This window comes from Pteropus vampyrus, unplaced genomic scaffold (genome assembly GCF_000151845.1).
Source record: "Pteropus vampyrus isolate Shadow unplaced genomic scaffold, Pvam_2.0 Scaffold352, whole genome shotgun sequence".
Taxonomy (NCBI): Eukaryota; Metazoa; Chordata; class Mammalia; order Chiroptera; family Pteropodidae; genus Pteropus; species Pteropus vampyrus.
This window is the reverse complement of record NW_011889133.1, coordinates 395,030-409,320: the sequence shown is the minus strand read 5'-3', so window position 1 is coordinate 409,320 and position 14,291 is coordinate 395,030. Positions and strand designations below refer to the sequence as shown.

Genomic DNA, 14,291 nt, shown 5'->3' with positions numbered 1-14,291 from the left:
AGATAAACAAGTGGAGTGAAATGGAAACCCTTCCGATTCCTTTTATTTCCCAGGGCCTGGGATTGGGATTTTTCCCTCCACCCCCAAGTCCTTTCTCCTACAGATGGGGTGGGATGCTTCACCCTCAGAGATTGGTATCTCCCAGTGTCTCAGGCCAAAATTTCACTCCAACCCAAGCTGCTTCTCATCTGCTATTCTGTGGCCCAGGATCTAGTGGCCCCACAACTCAAGATTTGTCCCCTGTTCACTCAAAAACTGACTCCTCCCATGGTCCTCTCTGCCTGAGTGTATGCCCTGCCCTTGCCTCAGTTAACAGGACCTTGGGGCTAGGAGGGCCCACAACCATCCCTTTCCCCCAGTTCTGTCCCTGACTGCTGCCCACTCCTGAGCCTTGAACACCCCTGGGAGTGAAGATTGGAGGCGGAGGGCTTGGTGGGAGCTGGGTTCCCCCAGGGGTGGGGCAGTACTCATGCTGGTGTGGACTGCTTGGCAGGGCCAGGGGACAGGTGTGGGAGGGTGGGGCATGCGGAGGAAGGGCACAGCCTGCCTGAGCCCCTCAGTCCCAGCCGTTGTCCTTCACCATGTGTGACATTTCAATGATGTACTTTCCCTCCTTGTACTTCTGGCTCGTCTCAAAGGCCTGTTCCTGGTGGAGAGGAAGCAGTGAATGTGGGACCAAGCTGTTCCCTTCCAGGTCCTCCTACTAGTTCTATTACCCCTGCGCCCAAAATCCCCCTCCCCATCCAGTCCACCTGGTCCCACCCTCTTCCCTCTGGACCACGCAAAAGACCTGACATGCAGTCACTGGGGCTTGGAGGGCCATGGAGACTCCGCTTCGGAGGGTCCCCCCAGGTACTTACATATTTCCAGCCCAGTGTGGTTTTGCAGCTCTCGCAGAAAATATCAGCTACCGAGTGCAGCCCCGTGAGCAGGAGGCGCTGTTCAGCTGGCCCGCAGCCCACGTTGACCCTGTCTCAGGAAACAGGAAGGACCCAGCACCCAGTGGGGTGGCTCTGTCAGTCCAGCCCCCGAGTAGCCCAAAAGGAACTTCCATCTGGAGAGAGCTTAGCCCACCCAACGGGAAGCCCCTGCCTTCAGCAATCCAGCCCTTCAGGACTCGCGCCCGGGCCTTCTTTCTCCAGTGCGGTGAGTCCAGTTCTGCCCAGACTCCCCACAAGAGAACTGCAGACTGAGGTTCTGAAACCCTTTTGCAAGAGGAGAGGCAAAACGGAAGGTGAAAGGCCACCTTCCAATGGCTCATCCCCTTTCTCCACAGAGGAAAATTATGCACACACACAGTCACACACACACAAGGAGAGAGGTGGACTCACACGGAGTTAAACAGGTAGGCTCGGCCATGGCTCCCTTGGAAGGACTGTGGAGACAGGACAGACAGTGACTACTGGGTGGCCCATGGCCCCACTGCCTGAATCCCCAGGGGCATGGAGGAGGGAGGACAGGCTGCCTTGCCTCACCCCAGGTGAGTTTGGACAAGCCCAGTGGGAGAGAGGAGGGGAGTGGCAGGTGCCCGCTTGACGTACCTTGGAAATAAGCTCATCGTGTTTAGCCAGGTGTGCACGGCAGTGGACACAGCTGTAGGTGCGGTGGCAGCGGGGCAGGTAGCTACGGAATGTCTTGGCGGGGAGGCAGGCAGGGCCTGGGCCGGGGTCACAGCTGGGCATGACGGGCTGGAGGACGATGCCCTGGCGGGCTGGGGGGGCTGGCGCCGTGCAGCCCCCACACAGGCGGTCGCAGGTGAAGCAGCGGAGCAGGTTGGCTAGAGCCGTGTTTCAGAGCAGGCGAAATGTGGGGGGGCTGCCCGGCCAGGGCCCCCCCAGACGTGAACCAGATAGAAATAGAAGTCACCTGGGAAGAGGGGAAGGTGTGTCAGGAGCGCCGTGACCTCGCGAGGCGCCCCTCCTGAGGGAATGGAGCAGATGGGGCTCATCTCGCCCCTGCCCCTCCGCCCCCATCACCATCGGTCCTCTCGGCGTTCAGTCTCACTGAGCCTCCCGGTCCCCGGGACTTCCCGCCTGCTTAGCAAGCCCGGCAGCGGTGCCCGGCCTCTGGTGCCACAGCCGGGGAGGTGGTGTCTCTCCCTCCTGGGGCTAGAGCAGCCTCCACCATTTTCCACCGGGAGCAGCCCGCTGGCGCAAATGCTGCCATGGGAGCAGCGTCATCTGCCAGTGCTCCCTCCTCGATTTCGGTTCTTTGGTGTGGATCTGCCTCCCACATGCTCTGATAGGCTCTGGGGCTCGAAGTCTTTTCAAAGTTGGGGATGCCTGGCAGTTTTCCTGTTCTCCATTTGCAATGCAATTGGTCCTTCGTACATTTCGTGTGGGAGGAGGGGCATGCTGAGAGGGAGGGAGGGAGGGAGGGCAGGCAGGCAGGTGCGCACACCTTGCTTCGGCCCTCTCCTGGGGTTGGGGTCCTTGTCTCTGGGAAGCAGAACTTCATGGATGGCCCCTGCAGGGCCAGGGACCTCAGGCATGGCCACGGCCCATCTCTGCACCTTGGTCCAGTCATTTTGGCCCAGAAGCAGCGCCTGGCTGTCTTCTCAGCCTCTGAGCCCCTTGGTCTCTCTTGCTCCTTACTAACTGTTGCCTTAGTTCTCAGTTAAGGACTTAGCCCCTCAACTGTAGGAGAGAAACTCCTTCGGGCAAATCTGACAGCTGGAACCAACAGGAAATGGGGACCACGGCAGGGAGGCCAGCGCTCCCGGGCTGAGCAGGGCTGGGTGGTGTGGTGTGGGGGCAACGTCCACCACAGGCAGCAAAAGGGGACTTGTTTTCAAAAGCTGTGCTTTGGGGCACGAGGCAGAAAGTGGGTTTTTTTCCACCTTCTCCCAGGGACAAACAGCAGTGCCTCTGTGGGTGACAGAAGATAAAATACTTGCTGGGTTCTGATTAGAAATTTTAAGAAAAATGTTGATATCTGTCCAAACTCCTTTCCCCGAGTGGCTGGGGGTGTGGAGGCAGAGGATAAGAAGGGAGGTGTCCTCTGTGGCTCCGATAAGCAGGTGAGCTGCTGCCTTCTTCATGGGGCCGTCGGGCTCCGTCGTGAATGGTGTAGCCCAAGTCTGGTTTAGAGGTGTCAGCTGGGTATCTGGCAATGCCAGGCCATGAAGCAGAACGGAGGCAGCGTGGCTCCGGGTCACCAGGGCAAACAGGCTCCCATCCTGGGGGCGCTGCTAGTGCCCCAGCTGTTCCAGTCTGTCCTGGGGCCACCAGGAGGTCTCTCCACAAAACCCCATCAGAGACCACCTTCAGTTTCAGGTCTTCTCCCCCTGGCTGGGCCCCAGGAAGACACCTTGTGCTGAGTTCAGGGTGACATTGGGCTCTGGCCGCAGGAAGCGGGCCCTCCTCACCAGCACGACACTGGTCGGTGTCCACTTCACTGGTCTGCCTCCAACTGTGCCTGTGAGTACCCCTCTGCCGCTCCACCCAGCACACCTTCAAGGGGCGAGGGAGGGGGCCGGCCAGGTCCCTGCTCTGCCTCCTTCCCCATCCTCCGTCACGCCTCCCGCCCTCTCCCCAGCTTCCCCATCAAGCCAAGAAGAGGCTGCACGGAAGGCTAAAGAACCACTCGCAGGCGGGGGAGAAAGGGCATTTCTTCCCCGACTCCCATCACCGGGAGAAGCAAGTTGGGCAAATGACTGGGAAAAAAACAAAGGCGAGCTGAGTGCTGGGGAGAGGATGTTCCCCCAAGTGAGCCGGGGCTGGACCGTGGGAGGTAGCGGGGAGAGAGAGGGCTGGGATGGGGGTGCCGAGCAACCCTTGCCGATAGCAGGGCCCCGGAGGCAGAGGCTAGAGGAACCAGGTGCGAATCCCGTGCCTCTCAGGGGAAAAAAAAGGGAGGGGGCCACCTGCTCACAATGGATTTTCTCATCTGCTCTGAGGCTTTGGCCCCCTCTGGCTGGCATTCTCGGCATGGTATGGTCCAAAATCATTAGCAGCGCAGCCAGCTCCCGGGGCGGGCTTTGGGGGGTCTGCACCAGCAGCAAAACAATAAACAGTGATGCCTGATGCTGCAGCCAAAGTTGCTGGGAAATAAGTGCGGGAGCCGTGAGAGCTAAGGAGAGGGATGGAGGAGCTGAGAGAGGAGCGGAGGCAGCAGGGAGGGGGAAGGGAGGACAAAGGGTGGATGAATAATGCTTTTGCAAAGGGGAGAAAGCAACACGCAGCAGGAGGAGGAAATTTGCAAGGGGAAAAAAAATTCGTTTGGAGAAGGGCTGCCCCCTCACCTTGAGGTCTGCTCCAGAGATCTCCGTCTATCTCTCTCTCTCTCTCTCAATCTCTCTGCTCACTCTTCTCTCTTCTCTTTCCGCTCCTTCAATTGGGAAGGGGATGGGGGCAGGGAGGGGAGTTAGGGGCTCAAGAAGGGCTGCAAAGCTGGCCAGCTGCTGGGGGCCAGAGGTTGTCTCTCGTCTGTACCTCGGTCTGTGGGTGAATGTAGCTGTGTGTTGTGGTACTGCATCATAACACTGTGAGTCATCCATCCCCCACCCCCCTCACCTCCCACGTCAGAGCAGGGCTGGGAGACACAGGAGGCGGGTCGGGAGGAAGGGAGGGGGCAGGCATCCAGGGATGGGGCTGGGGGAGTGAGGCGTGGGGTGGGAGCAGAGGGACCGGACAGGGAGTGGGCGAGAAAGAGGAGAGACTGACTGGTTGCTGTGGAGAAAGGCAGTGTGGCCAAGGAGATAGAACCTGGGGAGAAGGACAGGGCTGGGCAAGGATGGAGTACGGGTGGCAGGGCTATCGGAAAGGAGGCGGCAAGGCGGGTGACGATGAGAGATGGATGCAGAGTCAGGCGCGTGCACACACGTTCAAGATGATACATTCTTCTTGTCAGTTCAGACGCCAGCCCTGATGCAGAGAAAAGACATACTAATTTAACACATATGGCAAACTGTGCCCCCAAGCTTGTACCAGGCACTTACGAGCTTTGAAGCCTCAGCTTAATACCCTTGAAGGAGTCTAGAGCAAATATGACATCTCACATACAGGAACCTCTCATCAACTACCTCCAAATTTCTTATGCTTCATGAACTGAGACACCCACGTTACATAAGGTTCTCTACTGGGCTGTAAACTTTCTGAGGCAGGTACTCTGGGCAACCCCTCTCTGAGTCCCAGGACTGCACTGCCTAGTGCAGAGATGATGCTCTCAAAACAGCAGTTGAGTTGCATCTTCAGATATGATTCAAGTGCCTGGCGTTGGTTTCAAAGATACCTGAGTTGGAATCCCAGCTCCGCCAATATACTCACCAGGAACCGCTGGGCAACCTACTCTGTGCCCCGGTTTTCCTCTTCTAAATGAAGCTAACAATATTTACATCATGGAGATGTGAAGCCAAGTGAGATAACATGTGAACACCTAAAGAGTGCCTGGCACCTGATAGGCACTTAATAAACAGAAGTTGCTGTTATTTCAAAACCGTGTTCTCAATTTAATGCGCAGAAACCCAGAGAGAGTTTACTATAAAATTCTTTTTTTAAACATTTTATTTTTTTATTCCCTCCCACACATTGGTAACCACTAGTCCATTGTCCATGTCAGTGAGTCTCTGTTTGTCCTGTTCATTTGTTGCTTTTAGGTTTATATCCCACATGTAAGTGATATCATGTGATTTTCAACCGTTTCTGTCTGGCTTATTTTGCTTAGTATGATTATTTCAAGGTCCATCCATGTTGTTGCAAATGGCAGTATTTCATCTCTTCTTATGGTTACTATAAAATTCTGATGCCTCAAGAGACACATGTCAAATTTGTGTCTTACGAAGAACTCACACCTTTCAGTGCTATTTTTCTGTCATCTTCCAGTTATAGTTCATTTGATTCAGAATATTTCTCACGGAGTGCTGCTCTGTGCATGTCACTGAAATATGTGGACAACAACATATCATCCAAGAGAACTCCCCACCCCCACCTATTTCTAACAGACTAACATTCAGAAAATGAAGTGTGACAAAGACAGGGACTTACAGAAAGGGCTGCTTGTGAGCTTTTTTTTTTTTTTTCTTTCACAGGTAAAGAGGGGAAAAAATTAAGGTAAGGAAGTATGCTAATGGGAGGCATTGCTAGCTGGGTAAGAATAAAGGAATTCTGAATATTTAATCAAAGATTCTGGGGTTTAAGGTAAATTCCGAAAACACAATGTGGCTGCCTTGAGTGATAGTACCAGAAGTTGGAAGTTGAGAGGGTGAACTTGGTACAGAAAGAAGAGGGAAGTGTTCTTGTCTGGGCAACAGATAAGAAAAGGAGGACTATGAGGAACCACTGTTGAGGAAAACAGCAGGAAGTGGGGAAAAGGAAGGTGAATAAATTTTAGGACAAAGATCGAAAGTTTGGAAACAAAAAAGGATATGGGTGTGAATTAGCTCAGGAAGAAAATGCTCAAGGGTTTAGCTGGAGAGGAGATTGAAAAAGACATATGAAGACAGCGTTATTTGGGGGTGGGGTGGAGATGGTAGGAATGCTTAGTGAAAGTGAGAAAAGAGTGTAGGCAAGCACAGACGCTTTAAATGTGCCCTGACTTTCTGTGTTTAAGAAGCAAAGTGGAAAGCAGTCTGGGCGGGGAGGGGTTCTTCATAAATTCTGCTTGAGATAATTATAAAATATCCAAATAAAGATGACCTTCAGGTAATTGGATGAAATTGCCTCAAGGGAGAGAGTGTGGAGGTAAAAAAAAAACAGACCTGGAAGACAGACTGCATGGAAACGGGAGAGGATGAGCTCACTCGGGGGAAAACTTTGCGAATGGAAGCCTGGAATTGAATTTTTGAAGAATGGTGAAAGATTGGGGGATACCGAATAGTTCATTGAAGAACTAATGCACGTATGGTGAATGAGCAAAACGATTAAAGCAAGCCATCAAAGGGAAAACTGTAAGAAGTGAGAATGGCACTCGTAGAACGTGAGTGCTAAGGTAGGGCCAGTGGGACAAAGGCAAAGCAGGAAATCTTCCCCGGATTAACCATGTGAGCTTCACTCAAAAAAGTACTCATCTGTAAAGTGAAGATGACAACGATAGTATGTACTTCACAGAATTCTTGTGATTAAATGAATCTACACCTGTATAGCTCATAATACGGTACCTGGCACCTAACTCTATATGTGTTTGCTATTATTATAATAACTGGACTCAGACTCCAAAAATCCTGAGTTTGAGTCCTAGCCCCGTCAAGTCCCTTCACCTATCTTCATCTCCCTCATGTGAAATAATAAAACTGACTTTTCAGGGTGCCTGTGAAAGAAGATACCTGAAAGGGCTTTGAGAAATGTAAAACACGGTACAAATGGATGACATTATTATAGCTCCCCCCTCCTCAAAGTGTAATAAAAACTTAAAAGCCAACATCAGATGTGTTCTACGCTACAGGCATCATGCTTAGTATTTTATGTGTATCATCCCATTCAATCAACAAAATTCAGAGGTTAGGTACTGTTATCCCCATTTTCCAGACAAGAAACTGGGTCTCACGAGTTTAAGCCTGACTTGCCCTAAGTCACACAGTGAGCAAGTGGCATAGCGAAGAATACAAGATCCCAAAGCCCAAGCTCGTGAGAAGAGATTTATAGACGTGGCCCAACCTGTTGCCTACCGGCTAAATGACCTTGTGTAACTATCAAGGATTTAGGGGGCGAAAAGAGTGCCCAACAAAACTCCCCGCTCAACTGGAGAGAGGTGGTTGGATGACTGGGTAAAGAGTAACCGGGAGAAATTTTTAACTGGGAGAAATTTTTATTTTTATTTAAATGTTTTTAAATGCCCTCTAAGGAAGAAAAATAATAATAAAAAGAAAGAAAGAAAGAAAAAAACGCCCTCTAGGTGCCAAGCACTGTGTCAGGTAGAGGATAACGGCCCAGGTGGACCTGTGACAATGCCCAAACATTGCCTAGATTTCTTCGTGTCTAAAAGGAGTTATGCTAATTTCGCCACTTCTTGGCTTGTGCTCCAGACAAGCAGGTTATCGTGCGACCCAGACAGCGAGTCCCTCTCCCTTCCCGTCGTCCTTTCCCTCTCCGGGAAGCAGGTGAGAGGGAACACCGGGCAACAGTCCGCATCTGCCGTGCCCCGACGACCGTTGGCCCCTCGGCAGGTCCCTACCCCGCACGGGGGCGTAACCGTCACTCCTACCCGCGTCGGGCCAGCTTGACGAACAATGACGGCCTCCGCCCCTCCCACCTTTGGCGTCACAATCAAAACAATGCTTTAACTACAACTCCCAGAAGGCCGAGCGGCTGCACGAGCGCAACCGCTCGCGGCTGTTCTAATACTACTACATATCCCATGGGGCATCGCGCGACCGTGTCTCCGCCACTGCGCAAGTGCGGAAGCGCCTTCCGGCGTGGCTTTGGGCTCGCTGGGCTCGCGGTTGGTGTTAGGTCCTACCTAGAAGGGTTTCTTAGTTTATCATTCGGGGCTCGTGGCTGTGCAGGTGAGATAATAAGCTCAGAAACAAAACCGTCGCCTTTTTGGGTCCTGGGCAGATTTCGTGTCTGGGGAGGCTGGGACAAATGCCGGACCTAGAGCTGCAGTCCGGTATCGGAAATAATTCTTCCTCCGCATTTTCTAGTTCACGAAGTGTGTTTTTTTTCTCCCTCCAACAGTCCAGGTTAATCCCCAGAATAGCACTTTGTGTGAGGAAGTGTAGGTCCTTCCAGCTGACAGCTGAGGAAAAAATTCAGAGAGGTTAAGCGATTTGTCTGTAGACACTGCTCACTGGTCGTTGCTGAGCGGGGCCTTGATGCTGTTCTGTAAGTTCAAAACTGGTATTCTCTGCTTTGCATCCGGATTGCAGATGCCCTTTCTTGTTGACTAAGAGAGTTGAGAAGTCAGGATCTCTTTCCTCCCCAAGTTTGGAGTATCCCAGTAGAGTGAAGGGAGTGATGAGGTGATGTAATCAAGTTTCCTGTCAATTTGTAGGTAGAGTTTTCTTATGTCTGAGTCATTTATTCACTCGATGTATTTACAGTGATGCCTACCGGTTGTTAAGTCCTATTCTAGGTACTAGAGATACAGCAGCAAACAAAAATGCCCAAACATTGGGTAGACAATAAAATGTATGGTGAGGCAGATGGTGATCAGAGATAAAAGAAAATAAAGCAGGATAAGGGGAAACATCCATTGGAGGATTTCGAACGGAGTTCTAACTTATGTTTAGATCTGAAGTTTAATTTGTGTTATAGGCACAGCAGCTGCACAGAAAAGATGGGAGAGGAGGCCAATGATGACAAAAAGCCAACAACTAAATTTGAATTAGAACGAGAGACAGAACTTCGCTTTGAGGTGGAGGCATCTCAGTCAGTTCAGTTGGAGCTGCTGGCTGGCATGGCAGAAATCTTTGGCACAGAGCTGACCCGAAACAAGAAATTCACCTTTGATGCTGGTGCGAAGGTGGCTGTTTTCACTTGGCATGGTTGTTCTCTACAGCTGAGTGGCCGCACCGAGGTGGCATATGTCTCCAAGGACACCCCTATGTTGCTTTACCTCAACACACATACAGCCTTGGAGCAGATGCGGAGGCAGGCGGAGAAGGAAGAAGAGCGAGGCCCCCGGGTGATGGTAGTGGGCCCCACTGATGTGGGCAAGTCCACAGTATGCCGTCTGCTGCTCAACTATGCAGTGCGTTTGGGCCGCCGACCCACTTACGTGGAGCTGGATGTGGGCCAGGGCTCTGTGTCTATCCCTGGTACCATGGGGGCCCTCTACATTGAGCGGCCAGCAGATGTCGAAGAGGGATTCTCTATCCAAGCCCCTTTGGTATATCATTTTGGCTCAACCACTCCTGGCACCAACATCAAGCTTTATAATAAGGTCAGAGCCAAGGTGGGGTGGAGGGAAGGGCTGCTATCAAGATAAGAAGCTGTGCAGAAGTTTGCTAGTTAGAACTATCTGTGGCCATCTCTTTGCTCCCTCTCAGCTGATATGGCCGCATGATTTTGGAAAAGACAGTTTCAAATATAAATCAGCCTCAGATTGTTAAATGTGTCTGTAGACCTATTAAGTAATTGTAAAATTTCCACAAATTTCCACTTAGGACATGAAACAGGAGACAGTAGAAGCAACATAAAAATTCATGTTATGAAGGCAAAATCACAGTCATTAAAAATGTTTTTTCTACATCATAATCAGTTGTTGTAAAGGAGGACAAAATAGCTATGGGTTTGTGTGTTTTTGGTTTTTTTTTCTTCACCTTGATTCTTTCTTCCGCAGATTACATCTCGTTTAGCAGATGTGTTCAACCAAAGATGTGAAGTGAACCGAAGGGCTTCTGTTAGTGGCTGTGTCATTAACACCTGTGGCTGGGTCAAGGGCTCTGGTTACCAGGCCTTGGTGCATGCAGCCTCAGCCTTTGAAGTGGATGTGGTTGTGGTTCTGGATCAAGAACGACTGTACAATGAACTGAAACGGGACCTCCCTCACTTTGTGCGCACTGTGCTGCTCCCTAAATCGGGGGGTGTGGTGGAGCGCTCCAAGGACTTCCGGCGGGAATGTAGGGATGAGCGTATCCGTGAGTATTTCTATGGATTCCGGGGCTGTTTCTATCCCCATGCCTTCAATGTCAAGTTTTCAGATGTGAAAATCTACAAAGTGGGGGCACCTACCATCCCAGACTCCTGTTTGCCTTTGGGCATGTCTCAGGAAGACAATCAGCTCAAGCTAGTACCTGTCACCCCTGGCCGAGATATGGTACACCACCTCCTGAGTGTTAGCACTGCTGAGGGCACAGAGGAGAACCTTTCTGAGACTAGTGTGGCTGGCTTCATCGTGGTGACCAGTGTGGACCTGGAACATCAGGTGTTTACCGTTCTCTCTCCAGCCCCCCGCCCACTGCCTAAGAACTTCCTTCTCATCATGGATATCCGGTTCATGGATCTTAAGTAGAGATCAGCAGGAAGCCTTGCTATCTGGGGCATGGAGGCCTAGCCATCACGAAAGGCAGATGGGCTGAGGTATGAGAATCTGTTGAGGCCAGGCTGACCCCTAAATGGTGGACTAGTAGGAAACATGTATTCTGCCTCTTAAAACAGATGGTAGTAACCCAACTCATCTAATCTTGAACCTAAAGGAAAACCATGAGAATTTAATTGGTTTCTTAGATCACGTAAAGTGCTACTTTGAATTCTCTAAGGTTCTGGAGAATCCCATTTTTTCCCGTTTTTATCACTGCTTTATAGTCTGTATGTAACATTTGTTACCTCATTAATCCAGGATGAAAAAATGTATTAGAAGGCCTCCTTCCAATAAAGTTCGAACTTGGGAAAAAAATTATTTTAATAAATATTTTTGCACATCATAGAAGTTGGTATATTTAATTTTGTCCCCCCCCCCCAAAGAATTACAGAACAACATTGGAATGACTTATTGCTAAATATTTAGAGGAGAGGAAAGCCAAGAGCTCACCTGTGAGCCAAGCAGGTGAATTTTTATGATGGTTCCCCTTTTCTCTGCACTTAGGTAAATAGATGTTAAATCTGTTGCCAACGCCAGGCTTACTATGAGGAACCAAAGAGGCTGGTCATAAACTTGGGTAGAGATTTCAGATCTGATCGTTTTCCAGAGATAGCTCATTTTCTCTCAGCTGCAGCTATTTTTCCTATTGTCTATTTGATTGGAATCAGTTACAGTGTAAGTTGAGTGTAAATTTCAGGTGGTAAGCAATTGGGAAAGCCCATGGTCTGATCTCTTACAAATAATTGGTGTTCCTGGTTTGGACCTAGATTACTGAATAAGTATCTGATGCCCTTCATTCATTCTTGCCACAAGTATTTATCAAGCATCTACTATTTGCCAGTAACCGTCTACATAGATACAGGATAGACAAAGTCTTAGGGAACATATTATAGAACAAACACGAGAAAGGTAAGTGCTGAACAGATACTTAAAATTGGGTGTTATAGGACAGTGACTGAGAGGCTACTTTAGATTGGGTGGTCAGGAAAGGCCTCTCCTGAGCTTACATTTCAAGTGAAGACCTGAATGGCTGTGTAAAATTCTGGCAAAGTCTTCCTAGTGGAGAAAGGAAAAATTGCTTGATGTGTTTGGTGAAAGGAAAGGCCAGTATGGCTGGAGTACAGTGAATCAAGGGGAGAGGGGTAAAAATGGAGGCTGGAAGGACCAGCAAAGATGAGATAAAGTTTTCGTAATCTAACAGCAGTAGGAAGAAGTGGGAGAGGGGTGTGTCTAGTCCCTTCCAGTTTCTATGACAACATACTACTGACTGGGTAGTTTATAAACACCAGAAACCTCACCGTTCTGGAGGCTGGAAAGTTCAAGATCAAAGCACCAGCATGGTCCTGTTCTGATGAAGGCTCACTTCCAGGTGGCAAACTGCCAACTTCTAGCTGTGTCCTCATGAAGTAGAAGGGGGGGCAAGGATGCCCTATGGACCCTCTTTGGAATAGGCACTAATTTCACCTGTGAGGGCTCTGTAGTCATGACCTAAGCACCACTCAAAAGCCCCACCTGCTAATACCATCTTTGGGGGTTAGGATTTCAGTATACGAATTCAGTATACATTCAGACCCTAGCAGATAGTTAAACAGAGGAATGACATCTAATTTACATTTCGAAGTCACTGCTGTATGGAACATGGATTATAGAGGCAAAAGTAGAAGCAAGGACACAAGTTAGTTTCAATGTGAGAATTGGTGAATTAGAGTAGGTGGAGCTGGTGAGTAGATTGCTTTGGAACGTTTTAGAGATAAAGTTGATAGAACTTGCTGATGGGAGTGGTGAGGAAAAGAAGGGAAATCAAAAATGATCCTAGATTTTTTACTTGAGCCACTAGATTGACTATGAGACTGGAGAAACTCCAGGAGGGAATAAAGGAATATCAGGAGTTCTACTTCAGCACTGTTAGGTTTGAATTATTAGTCATCCATATGGAGATGCCATGTAGATGTTGGAAACATGAATCTGGAGGGTGGGGGAAAGTTAGGGCTGAAGGTTCTTGGGAGCTATTGACCTATAGAGGGCATTTAAAGCAGTGGTATTGGATGAAGTCACTTAAGGGACTGTGTAAGTGGAAAAAAGAAGGCAGAAGAGGGATTTTCAGGGCACTCCCAGCATAAGAGGTGACGTATAATGCGAGCTAGCAAAGGAGACTTGACTATGGATCTGGAAGCATGGATGTCAGTATTGACCCTGAACAGTACAGTCTTGGACTGGTGGAGATAAAAGTCCTATTGAAATATATTGAGGTAATATAAACTGTAGAAGTAGAGAACAATTATATAGACGACCCTTTTAAGAAGCTTTGCTAAGAAAGGGACTGGGGTGGTGGTATGGAATTAAGGAAGAGTTAGTCTTTTAGATAGGGTGCCTCAGCATATTGACAGACTCTGGAGGTTGAGAATTTAATGATGGCCATGGTATGTTCTTGCCACCGTTTTTTTCAGTATGTTTTCATTTTTCAAATGTTAGAAAATTCAGAAGACAATGCAGGGTGAAGGATGAGATCCAGAGCACAAGGGGAGAAACTGTCATCTAACAAGCAGAGATATATGACAGGGACAGGAGGAAAGGCTGCAGTATTTAAACAGAGAGGTTGGTGCTGAAAGGTCATTCCTCTCTGCGTCTAAACTCTAGGGTAGCATTTTGTTGTCTGCCTGTTTATTTACCAGTGAGTTGGTCTAAAAATAACCATGTGTTTGCCTTCTATAAGCATAAGGAAATGCAAGTGAACAGGATTTGAAAAAGTACAGATAAAGTACACTAGAAAAACTAAGGTATTTCTTGATATATTTATTTGAAGTTTGGTAGTCTGGCTAGCCCATTATTTTAGCCTAGATTTTACTGTTTAATACTTTTCAGAAGTGGCTGGCAGTTTAAACCTTATGCTCTATTAAACATTCTTTCCAGGAAATATCTTGCATGATCCTAAGGAAAACTGGACAGGAAACTGGAAACTCTCTAAACCTTGGTAGTGATTATGCCAACTGTTTGTGCTCATCCAGCTAGGAGCTTGGCATCCAGTAGTCCAGTATCTTAGGAGAGTTTAGGATGGTGGGAGGTTGAATTTTTATTCCCATTCAGCACTTTCTAGCAAAGAGACAAAACAATTTGCAGGGTCTTAGGCTCTTGAAAAGATGCCAAATTTGCGAAGTTGGGGAAATGAAGTTTTAAAATCTAAAAAATATATATAATAGAAAAAAATGGAATTTGATCTCTTCCTAAGGAAACAAATTAACCTTAAAAGATAGAAAAGCCTCTATAAATAAAAGAAATATTCTATCTTCGGTAGTACCTTAACTTTACCTTTTATAAGGTCTAAAGTATTTTAA

General features: G+C 48.8%; 2 protein-coding genes and 1 long non-coding RNA gene across 5 annotated transcripts; 2 read left to right on the top strand and 1 right to left on the bottom strand.

Moving 5' to 3' along the window:
• Positions 1-352: 352 nt before the first annotated feature.
• YPEL4 (yippee like 4) lies at positions 353-2,324 on the bottom strand. The gene is made up of 4 exons (XM_023522616.1): positions 1,542-2,324; positions 1,332-1,375; positions 861-969; positions 353-646 (listed from the first exon to the last, which is right to left on the bottom strand). The coding sequence occupies exons 1-4, from the start codon at positions 1,680-1,682 to the stop codon at positions 557-559; spliced, it is 384 nt and encodes a 127-aa protein (XP_023378384.1). The 5' UTR covers positions 1,683-2,324; the 3' UTR covers positions 353-556.
• A 75-nt stretch (positions 2,325-2,399) lies between these two features.
• Positions 2,400-7,308, top strand: LOC111731176. Its single transcript, XR_002776978.1, has 3 exons — positions 2,400-3,419; positions 6,029-6,050; positions 6,666-7,308. It is a non-coding gene; the product is annotated as an uncharacterized LOC111731176 (long non-coding RNA).
• Positions 7,309-8,312: 1,004 nt separating this feature from the next.
• Positions 8,313-11,304, top strand: CLP1 (cleavage and polyadenylation factor I subunit 1). Of its 3 annotated transcripts, none has more exons than XM_011379017.2 (3): positions 8,313-8,440; positions 9,192-9,819; positions 10,219-11,304. In XM_011379017.2, exons 2-3 carry the CDS (start codon positions 9,214-9,216, stop codon positions 10,888-10,890), a joined length of 1,278 nt encoding a protein of 425 aa, XP_011377319.1. In that variant the 5' UTR covers positions 8,313-8,440; positions 9,192-9,213; the 3' UTR covers positions 10,891-11,304. The 3 variants fall into 3 exon arrangements, with proteins under 3 accessions (XP_011377319.1, XP_011377321.1, XP_011377320.1); XM_011379019.2 differs by having other exon boundaries at positions 8,328-8,440; positions 9,175-9,819; XM_011379018.2 differs by having other exon boundaries at positions 8,328-8,440; positions 9,167-9,819.
• The last annotated feature ends 2,987 nt before the right edge of the window (positions 11,305-14,291 follow it).